This window comes from Canis lupus, chromosome 13 (assembly GCF_048164855.1).
Source record: "Canis lupus baileyi chromosome 13, mCanLup2.hap1, whole genome shotgun sequence".
NCBI lineage: Eukaryota > Metazoa > Chordata > Mammalia > Carnivora > Canidae > Canis > Canis lupus.
The window spans coordinates 40,849,715-40,861,290 of NC_132850.1; the positions used below are offsets into that span (position 1 = coordinate 40,849,715).

General features: G+C 38.7%; 1 protein-coding gene across 8 annotated transcripts in view; it reads left to right on the plus strand.

Annotated features, from left to right (window-relative positions):
- The window catches only part of NR1H4 (nuclear receptor subfamily 1 group H member 4), a 110,986-nt gene that overhangs the window by 81,712 nt on the left and 17,698 nt on the right, over nt 1-11,576 (plus strand). For 6 of the 8 annotated variants that reach the window (XM_072773282.1, XM_072773281.1, XM_072773279.1 and 3 more), the window contains 4 exons: nt 4,864-5,016; nt 6,911-7,044; nt 8,717-8,815; nt 9,148-9,247. In XM_072773282.1, coding sequence (XP_072629383.1) covers nt 4,864-5,016; nt 6,911-7,044; nt 8,717-8,815; nt 9,148-9,247 — 486 coding nt within the window. The remainder of the gene's footprint in view (nt 1-4,863; nt 5,017-6,910; nt 7,045-8,716; nt 8,816-9,147; nt 9,248-11,576) is intronic. The other 2 variants (XM_072773284.1, XM_072773277.1) reach the window with 1 other exon arrangement.

The window sequence follows — 11,576 nt, forward strand, 5'->3', positions numbered from 1 at the left end:
TTTGTTGCTGTTTAAGAAGTATGGAGAACCTGAAAGTTTTTTTTTTTTTTTTTTTTTTTAAAGATTGATTAGGGAGAAAGAGCAAGCAAGTAGTGGAGGGGCAGAAGGAGAGGGAGAGAATCTCAAGCAGACTCCCTGCTGAGCACAGAGCCAGACACAGGGCTTGATTTCAGGATCCTAAGATCATGACCTGAAATGAAGTCAGGAGTTGGACGCTTAACCCACGGAGCCACCCAGGCACCCTGAGACCTTGAAAGTTTTAAACAACCAAGATTTCATTGATTTTAAAGTAATGGGTCACCAGTGGTGTCTGATGTGTGCACATGCGTGTGTGCTTGCGTCTCTGCATGTGTGTGCACACACACATATGTCTATATGAGTTGGGAGTAGGGTATGTATGTGAGTTTTGTCTGTATAAACCAGCAGAGAAACAGAGAAATAGGCAATATTCTGTACACCTGAGGGACCCATTCTACTCTCCTACAGACATTCTCCTCCCCCGCAGGAGTTCCCCTGGTGCTACACCTTCTTCAGATGGCGATGCCAGCTCTGTCTACTTACCTTTCATTACCAGGGAGTCTCTGTTCCTCAGTGAATTTCCTTCCCTTTCATTTCCAAATGGAGTTTGTGGGCATTGTTGAATATGCACAAGATAGAGGCAGAAGTATGTGTATGGATGGATTTGCATCAGTATAAGTACTGTATAAGCCCCCAGGTTTAAGTGATGTAATGATAATATTGTGTTGCCACCTCAGAGTGAAAGGTAATTAATTCAGCTATTGAGATGATAATGATTTCTTTCTCAGTTAATACCAGAGTTAAAAAAAAAAACAAAAAAAACAACCCAACTCTGCAGAATTGTCCTAGTACTGTTTCTTTGATTCATCTTGGAATAAGGAGGTTTAATTCTGTTAACTAGTAAGCTACCAGTAACTACAATGGTTTTTAAATGGAATCATTCCTGGGGGAGGGGCTGAATATTCATGGGAAGATTGACTCAGGTTGACTAAGGAATGAGGAAAAACATTTCCTTCCTCCCTCCCTCTGTCCCTCCCCTTCCTTCCTTCCTTCTTCCCTCCCTCCCTCCCTCCTTCCTTCCTTTTTTCTTTCTTCTCTCCTTCGTTATTCTTCCTTCCAGCCTTCCTTTTTTTGCCTAGGGACTCTTTTAAAATGCATGCTTTGGTATTTGCACTCCCAGTATCAATGTTGATCTGAAGCACAAAGTCTTTTTTTAGACTTTGTGTGGTTGGATTTGACATTTAGGAAAATGGTAAGATCTTTCCTACTGAAAGTTACACCAGCTGACAGATTCACAGGCAAGTCTATGACTTTCTAAACCTTGCTATCTCTAACTTTTTCTTTAGCCTCTGGTTTTATGTTGAGTTTGTTACCAAATCCTGAGGTCCCCTGTCTCCTCTTCCCTGTTCTCATCATCCAGTGCAGGCACCAATCACCTCTCCGCTGTTCCACATTTTTCACTTTGCATCAAGGATTCTTCCCAAGAGGCAGTTTAGGTCACACCCTCTCTGCCAAAACCTTCTAATGGGCTTCTCTCTTTCTAGTTTTTACCACTCAACAGTGGTAAAAACTCAACTGCTTTTGCCTCATGTTGAAAGGCATTTATCATATTCTGTCCCATTACATACCTTGCCCACCTTCCCCTAATTCTCTCTATATGCTACTCTCCCACCAAAATAGATCATCCACCCTTCCTTGGCATATGCATAACTCTCTCATTTCCCAGAATATCTTTCCTCCCTCACAGTCCATGTTTTAAAGCTCTACTTAGTCTCTAATGCCTAGCTCAAATTCTACTTCCTTCATGATGTCCTCTCCAATTTCCCCTACTCAGATTAATCAGGGCCATTCCTAGGCCATACAATGCCTTTTCCTCAAGACTCTAAATTTCTAGCTATTAGGACATTGTCATGTTATACTTATTTTACTGGAACAATTTTTATTGCCTTCTGCTAGAAAAATTATCATAACAAATGTGCAAATCTCTATGTCTGTGATGGAATCACCTCCCCAAATGTGGCATAATATTCACAAGCATATAGGGTGACCCTGAAATGATCACTTTTTCATCTACATTCCAATAATTTATTACTTAATTGGCTATCCTATCACTCTACCGTATATTGGGCTGTAAATTTACTTCTTTGTCTTCTAAGTTGGAAGCTCTGAGGACAAGGAATGTTTTGTTTATCTGGGTGTCTCATAAGTCAGAGAACAAAAATGGTAGGTACTTAATATTAGTATTCTATCCTCTTAGGACCCAAAGGAGGTAATTATGGTATTGTGGTTAGGAGTGTGGGCTTTGTCACATCACTGCCTAGTTTTGAATCCTACTAATCTACTTATGAACCATATAATCATGGCCAAGATGCTTAATCTCTCTGTGCCTCTCTTCCATGTCTGTAATATGGGGACATACGATATTATCTTCATGATAAAGTTGTTTGAAGGTTAAATAACTAAATGGAGGTGAAGTGGTTAGAACAACAACTAGTGAGTGCTTAATAAATACTAACTATTATTCCAATAGGCTGTTAAAGTAGACTCTCAGAGTCTCAATTTCAGCATTCATGAAGACACTAGTTGCTACATCCAAAGTGAGCCCATCTTTCAGTGGGTAGTTAAGAAATAGTTAAAACCTGACCTACTTTGAGGGTATGAAGTGGACAGGAGTTGGACATTCTAGAGTAGTGTTTAAAGACTTTGGAGCATGTGACTAGTGTGCTATAAATCCTGTATCTCCATTGCAGGGGTTGGGGTTGTGAGATGCAGGTATCTGCTCTGGGGGCCACCACTGAAGGTATGGTACTTTTGTGAGGATTAGGAAAACAGGTCCCCTCCATTGCCAAGGTGTAATCTATACACTAAGGAGGCCCTGCTGCTCTGTGTGGAACAAAAGGGTCTGTAACAGGATCACTTGAAGGGCACCTGGGTGGCTCAGTTAGTTAAGCATCTCCCTTCAGCTCAGGTCCTGGGATGGAGCCCTGTATCCAGCTCCCTGCTCAGTGGGGAGCCTGCTTCTTCCTCTCCTCCCTGCTTGTGCTCTCTGTCACTATCTCTGCCTCTCACAAATAAATAAATAAAATCTTTTAAAAAAAACCCCACAAAAAACAGGATCACTTGAGGAGATTGATATGTATCCTCTACAGCTGAGGGACACAGGCATCTGACTTTCCCCTGAGAAGCTGAAAGGGCAAGAAGTATGATGGCTGTGTTATGGGTAAGTGGGAGAGATTTCTGCTCCTCACAATTTGCTAGACCAGAGAAAGCTGGCACGGGGTTATCTTAAGCTCCTGACAAGAAGGCCATGTGGAAGGACTACAGAGTAGGGAGGATGGTGGCATATTGCCAAATTCCTAGATGCAGAAGAAAGGAGTCCAAGTTGTGGGCTAGAATAGGGATGCATTTGCCCTCGTGGAGGAATTGCAAAGGAACATACCCCAGTGGTGGGCATCCTCCAAGGAAACTAACTCAAGAGAGAAGGAGCCAATTTCAGAAATGTGCTGGGAACAAGCTCTCTTCTAACAGTATCGGCAAGTCAGCACTTCCCAGTTGCTTCTTCTCCTTGCCTCCCACACTCCTGTCCTTATTCCCCATGTCATCTCCTCACCTCGACTCTGGAAAAGTCAGAAATGACAGCCAGGTAGGGGAGAGAGAGCAGAAGTGGCAAATGGAGGAAAAGACAAAGGAAGGCAGTTGTGTTTTCGTCTTGGCTGCAGCTTACCTGTCGCAGGCTGCAGTTGTGGCCACATCTTCTCAGGGGAGGTGTTTGCCTTTAAATCAAGGTTGGGGGATCCCTGGTTGGCGCAGCGGTTTGGCGCCTGCCTTTGGCCTAGGGCGCGATCCTGGAGACCCAGGATCGATTCCCAGATTCCCACGTCGGGCTCCCAGTGCACGGAGCCTGCTTCTCTCTGCCTGTGTCTCTGCCTCTCTTTCTCTCTCTGTGACTATCGTAAATAAATAAAAATTAAAAAAAATATTTAAAAAAAATAAAAAAATAAATCAAGGTTGGCAGGTGTATTAGCACGCTGGGCCGGCCCCGCTGGTCCCGCTGGTCCCGAATTGAAACCTTCAGCGTGACCTCTCCCAGTCTTCCCGGTAAATGGCAACTCCTTTTGCAAGGCTTAGCTCAACACTTCCAGGTCTGATCTCTTCACCCAGAGCTGACCGTTCTCCCTGCCTCCTCTACCTGGCACAGCCCAGGAACATTTAATTTCACTTGTTTGGTTGTTTGCGTGGCTTTGCCCTCAACCAGGCTGTGAACTCTGGAAGGACAGACACTCCTTACTCGCTTTTGTACCACTGGTACCTGGAGCTCACCGGCACGAAGTCCTCTCCCAATGAAAAGCAAGGGAAAGTAACTCTCCTTTCTTAAAACACAAGTTGCAGGGGGCCTGGGTGGTGCAGTCTGTTAAGTGCCGGATCCTTGATTTTGGCTCAGTTGGTGACCTGACATGAGCCCCACATCTGGCTCTGAGCTCAGCAGGGCCTCTGCTTGAGATTTTCTCCTTCTCCCTCTGCCCCTCTCCCTTTTCTCTCTTTGAGATAAATAAATCTTTAAAAAGGACCTCCTCCCCCCCAAAAAAACCCCAACAAAGTGAGATTTTATCCTAAGAGAGGTTATAATTCAAACATGTCTTTATCTTTGAGAGAGAAAGTCAAAACTGCAGCCTTCTGGATGACACAGGGAGGTCGAAATTACCTTTGTCAGCTGCACACTCAGGGATGCCTGGGGTCTCTCCCAGGGGTTCTTGAGAAGATGCTTCCGCATCCTTAATCCTAATGGGCTTTTCTGATTTGGAATTGTTAGGAGCCCTTTTACTCCTTTCTGTGTTTCTTCCACAGGTTTCTTCAGGAGAAGCATCACCAAAAATGCTGTGTACAAGTGTAAAAACGGGGGCAACTGTGTGATGGATATGTACATGCGGCGAAAGTGCCAAGAGTGTCGCCTAAGAAAATGCAAAGAGATGGGAATGTTGGCTGAATGTATGTATACAGGTATTCACATCAAACAATTAAATTCCACTAAAAATCTCTTAAGGAGGCAGACGGCAGGTAACTCGTATGATTAGAAGGGTACTTCACGTATTAAGAAGGGATTTACTAAGCCATCGAGGTTCTTGAAAAGGGTCGTGAACCACCGAAATGGTCCAAAGTGTCAGCTAAAGAGCATTTTATTCACCTGAGCGAAGCAGCTTTATGTTATTCATTGTTGCAAGGAATCACATGTGGAGGGAAGCGGCTTTAATCTACGGTGAAAATAACATGTTTTAGTAAGCTGAATGACGACAGCCTAAAAATTTTCTCCAACTTTGATTTAATATCTTTCTTATTGTTTAATTAGCATAATAATTCACAGTTGTGGGAAAGATTAAGAAGGTTTTAGAAGGTCTAACTGCCTCTGAATTGTCTAAATAGAGTTTTAAACCAAGTCATTTTATTAGAAGTCCTTCTTCTCTTAGTGCAGCGTTGAACCAATTTGTATAGGTTTACACAGGAAATTAACTACTGTGAATTTTAATATAATTTGGCCCTTTGATCTGATAAAGAGACACTGTATTAACTGCTGGTTTTGTGAAAAACCATAATCTTCATCAATTTGGAATGCATGCTAGTATATAACATACTAATTTTTCATTCTGCAAATTCTACAGACCATTCAGATTTTGAGATATGTCCTATTCCTCCTCAAAACACAAATGACAAACAAATGTCACCAAGGGGATGATAACATTCAGGGAGGGAATGTCACATGGAAGAAAAGCCTTTGGAAGGTGACTCCAAGACTATTGTTCCCAAACTGTACAGGTGACTGGGATGGACCCAGAGAAATAATGTGTGCAGGAGGGGGAAAAAAGGTCAGTGTAAATAATCCAGTCCTGGGTGGATGAAAGTTTTATAGTAGATGATCACTATCGCCTCTTGGCATATGAAACAAGAGACTGCAGTAGAGACCATTGCTGGAATCCAATCCTGCAATGGAAACGCTTTGATACTTTGGTTCATGTTGCTCATCACTTAAATATGAACTTGTTCCGACAGAAGTACTGAGAACATTTTTCATGATTCTGCCTCTAAGAGTCTATACTATTATTGATGCAAACTTGTCCAGTAACAGATGCAGAGCTTTCATCTGATCTCACAAAATAAATTCCCTGGACAAAGACATTGTTGAAACTTAGTTTCGTTGGCATTGAAAAATAAGGACATTAAATGGGAATATGGAAGATTGTTCTGCATTGGTTTTTATGGCTCTGTTTAAGTATAAACTAAATGGTGCTATTATATTATTATTCAAAAGGAAATTTCAAAGTCCCTTTGAGTGATTTTCATCTCTAATGATGCTCTAATAATTTATAGTCTAAAAATTAAAGAGATTTAAAATTTTCCCTAAATGATGTTGACGGGTTTTTTGCTCAGCATGTGTTTACTTATGTATGTTTAATGTGAAATTGAATACACTTTTTATGATACAGTTATGTAAATATGGATGAGAAATAATATTAATGTTACATTGTGAAACACAAACTTTCAGGATCTCCTAGGCCAGGAATAGGGAGCGTGTCATTCACTTTTTTATTGACTGAATACCTTACATTTGTACAATGCTTTGGTATTACAAATTCTTTACATAAAATATATTTTTAAAAAATCCAATTAATCTACATGAAACTCTTTGAGGTAGATATTTTTCCTGTTTTATAAATGAAGAAACTGAGATTCATAGAAGGATACATTTCTGGTTCAGGGCCACGTCTCAAAATTCAAAAGGGCTAGAATTAGCTTTGTGCCAAATTGCATAGATGTGAGCTGACTACACGTCCGTCAGCTGCCTCAGGACCACACGCCCAATAGGACTCTGTGGTGAGATCTTTGTGTTTTATTTTTTCAGGCTTGTTAACTGAAATTCAGTGTAAATCTAAACGACTAAGAAAAAACGTGAAGCAGCATGCAGATCAGACCATTAATGAAGACAGCGAAGGTCGGGATTTGCGACAAGTGACCTCGACAACCAAGTCATGCAGGGTAATAACATGTGATGGTGTCTGCTAAAGCCCACAGCAGCTGAGCTTCTAGGCATATAGTGATCTGGCTGGGAGGTTTTATTTAACATTAGAGCCACAGCTCTAAGCAGAATTTCATTTCAGTTGTGCATTAAGTGGGTTTCTTCTTTTTAATCAAGAAAGTAATATCTGCTTTGGTGTAGAAATTCAAATAATAGCAATGTAATAATGTAAAAAAGTGAATACTCTGTCTTCCTGGCTCCATTCCACTCCTACTACCAAGAGGTTGCCAGTAGACATGGTTCAGTGTAGAAAATGGATTTTTCAAGTGGATTTTTGATGACCATTTTCTTTTCTCTGTCACTGAGAAAGGAAGCATAAAATTGAAAGGATGTGGACTCAGTAGAGATTTGTGGATTAGTTCCTATCAATGGGTAAAATTGGGTGGTTATATATCTGTGGAACAATAGAGAAAAGTCTTTCCCATTGAGCTCACACATTATGCAAGAAATCCTTTGAACAACTTGAGACATAATAGAAGAACAGCATTTGGATGATTAGACACATTATGATAATCCACAGGATATATGGAAGAACTTTAATTTGCCATTAGTTAAGAAAACAAAAATCCATGATTGTTTAAGTCCCACTCTTCTTAATATTTATTGTACTACTAACAAGGAAAACTTCATCCACATTTAGTTTTCTAAGTATAATATTTTGCATTCATTTCAGAAAAAAATAATTTCATATCAAAGTCTTATCTTGCCATAGTACTTCATCAATAACACTTTGGTATAAGGAAGCAAAGGGTTGACACAAATATCCACACTCTTCAACGGATGCTAGTAAGGGAAAAAGTGTTCAGGGTTTGAATTGTCCAGATTGATGATTCTACTGCGGGGCTAGGCAAACACTTTCTTCTGTAAAGAGATATTTTAGGCTTTGGCCACAAAGTCTCTATGACAACTACTCAACTCTGCCATTTTAGTGCAGAAGCAGCATAAATAACACATAAACAAGTGAGTGTGCTTGTGTTCCAATAGAGTCACAAAACCAGGTAGATTTGGTTTATGGGCCATAGTTGGTCAACTCCTGCTCTATATGAATGCCTTTAAGTGTATGAACTTTTCCTTAGTGATTCAACCTTGAACTTTCACTGAACTTCTCTGTGAATGGGCTTAGTAGGCTTCATATCCAAACTATCATATATTCCTGAGAAATATATGAAATGGATATTTTGTTATCCCTATTTTACAGATATAAAAATGAACAACTGGGGACACATTTAGTGAAATGTAATATGGCTTGCCCAAGGACTCTGAGTAAGCAATTACAGTATACATTATATCAGAGTGCAGAGTTCCTGCCATACTTAGGGATTTTATCAAAAATTTCTGAGATTAGTTTACCCTAGATGAATGCACATATGCAAAAAATTTCTTAAAACCATCTTCCCTGGGATCCCTGGGTGGCGCAGTGGTTTAGCGCCTGCCTTTGGCCCAGGGCACGATCCTGGAGACCCGGGATCGAATCCCACGTCAGGCTCCCGGTGCATGGAGCCTGCTTCTCCCTCTGCCTGTGTCTCTGCCTCTCTCTCTCTCTCTCTCTCTGTGACTATCATAAATAAATAAAAAAATTAAAAAAAAAAAAAAACATCTTCCCTAACACTTTTTATTTTTTTGCCAGTGTAGGAGAAAACTGAACTCACCCCAGATCAACAGAATCTTCTGCATTATATTATGGATTCATACAGCAAACAGAGGATGCCTCAGGAAATAGCAAATAAAATTGTATGTACAAATATCTGAAAATACATGGGTTTAAAGTTATATTTTCTGGAGCTTTTGGTACTTTGGAGGTAGAATTTATGTATTAATTTGTTACTTTGAAATAATTAAAGCTGAGAATATAGGTTATACATTTAAACTTTTAGAAGGATTAAACAAAGAATAAGAAGTCTCATCTCTATCTAGGTGATGGTAATAACTGTCCAAAGATCTGAAAAATATGAGCTGTGATCTTAAATTTTATTTTCCACATTAGGTTCTTTAGTCTAAAGATTTTGTGTTGATTTATCCCTTTATCTACTTATTAATCATTTGCTTTTATCCTTAAAATTTAGTTAAAAGAAGAATTCAGTGCAGAAGAAAATTTTCTCATTTTAACTGAAATGGCGACTAGTCATGTACAGATTCTCGTTGAATTCACAAAAACATTGCCAGGTATTTTTACATATAGATACTTTTCTGTTATACTGTGCAATATTCTTGTGACATTGAGAGAGTCCATTCTGTTTATTGTAGAGATTATTTCACATCTGATTTAATGTGTCTAACTAATATAGACATGAAATGTTTAAGCCAGATATTTGAAATCATTTATAAAAATTCTTCTAAAGTGATAGACTAAAAATTGAGACTTTGCAAAGTTGTCATTCATCAATTTATTCATTTAATAAACACTTGATACTTATTTTATACTAAGTACCTAGCTATTACCTTCAAGGGGAGTGAGTAAAGAAAGACTATAATAAAAAAATTACAAAGTGCTGTTTGAACAGAGAAGTGGTTGCTAATTGTATCTGAGAAAGACAGGAAGATTTCAAAGAAAATTATATTTGAATTGGGTCTGAAAGATAAAGCAATTTTCCTGGTGGTAGGGAAGAGAAGGAAACTTCCAAGTCAAGATATCTGCTTGTGAAAATGTAAACTGTAAGGCGTAAACAAAAATAGGATTATTAGAGATGAGAGAAAAAAATCAATGTGGCTGCAGCAAAATGTGGTGGGCTCCTTGATTAGACATAAAGTAGTTGGTACCAGACTGATAAGGGCCCAACTAAAGAATTTAATCCCCATCCCCTGTACAGTAGAGAGTTTTTGGTGGTTCTTTGTTGTTGCTGTTTGTTTTGGCAGGGAAGTGATGGATTTATGTTATTCAGATATGACTTGATTAGTTTTTATAAGATGGATTTGAATGAGGAAGGACCAAGGAGGAGGGATCAGTTAGGATGCTACTGTGCAGGTCAAGGCAGAAGGCTTGAAATAAAACAACAGCATTATTGGGAGACTGAGGAGAAAACAAAATGAAGAGAGATTCACAAACTGATAGGATTTCGTGAACAATTATATTTGTGGATTGAGGGAGAGGCGCTTATTATAGTCATTTGGATGGTTCCAGTATAGAAACTGGAATTCAAGATTCTTATCTCCCAGCTTCCCAATTCTTCCAGCTATATTATCAATCCTATCAAACCCAATACACTTAAGTTGTTTCAGTGTTTTAAAAACATATTAGTACAATAGAATTCCATGATCTAGAAGAGTATAATACATACCATGTACAACAATGTAATACTAAATTATAGAAGGTAACTTCTGATGTAAGATTTTAATTAGGTTAATTTGTCTTCTTTGGCCAGCATTATGCTATTATTTTATTAAAGTGTCATGGATAGACATAAGCCTACATAAAACTCATAAAATGTGAGGAGAAAGTGCTCATTATCATTTTAACATTAATATTCTCTCATTTCTTTATTAACAATGAAAGGACTTAATTTGTTATATGCTAATTAAGGCAATCTTGATCAAAAACAAGATTGTACAAGAGTGAAACGTGTGGGAGAAAGAATAAAGAAAGGGAGAAATATGATGTTTTTGGTTGTTTGTGAAAAGGGAGTTTTTCAGTTCAAATGATCTGCTGGTCTTGAACCACAAAATAATTGAAGAAAAAAAATCTTATTTATAAAAGGTAGTTTATCTGAAGGCAATGGCAATAACTAACATACCTCTTTATTCCCAGTTGCTTAGACTAGGTCCTGAGGGGAGGAAAGAGTACAATTAATATATGTTTAATGAGTAAAGCAAAAGCACCTGGCTAGCTCACTTGAGACGGCGTGTGACTCTTAACCTTGGCATTGTGAGTTCAAGCCCCACATTAGGAGCAGAGATTACTTAAAAATAAGTAAATTTTTAAAAAATGAAGAAAGCAGAAGGGAAAAAAAGTAAAATACAGAAGGAAAGAAAAGATCCAAAACTCATGAAAAATAAATTTTAATAATGGTAACAATATAGTTAAATTAATATCTTAAAAATAATAATGGAAATATTATTATAAATAGTAATAATAATTTATTATTGATATTATTGATGGAATATCAATAATGAAAAGGTGTTTGTGAGAGATGAATCATTTCATTCTGCAGTTGGTGGAACATACGCAGTGCGAGGCACTGTCCAGGGTGCTGGAGACTCTGCAAGGAATGGCTCCTGCCCTCAAAGGAGCTCTTAGATTCACTAAGAATGATCCTTAATCCTCAGCATTACTCTCTTCTCTAAACTCCTCTTGTTACTTGATACTTTTCTAAGCCATTTGGACCCTGATGGTATTAGTTTATTCTTACATGTGTTGTGTGTGTGTGTGTGTAGATGTGCGTAGGAGCTTGTGTTTGTTTCCCATGTATTCAGTTATCCATTTATTCAACACTTAATGCTTGGATATCAATTATGTGCCAGGCACTGGGGATACAAAAGTGAACAAAATGGCAAAGTC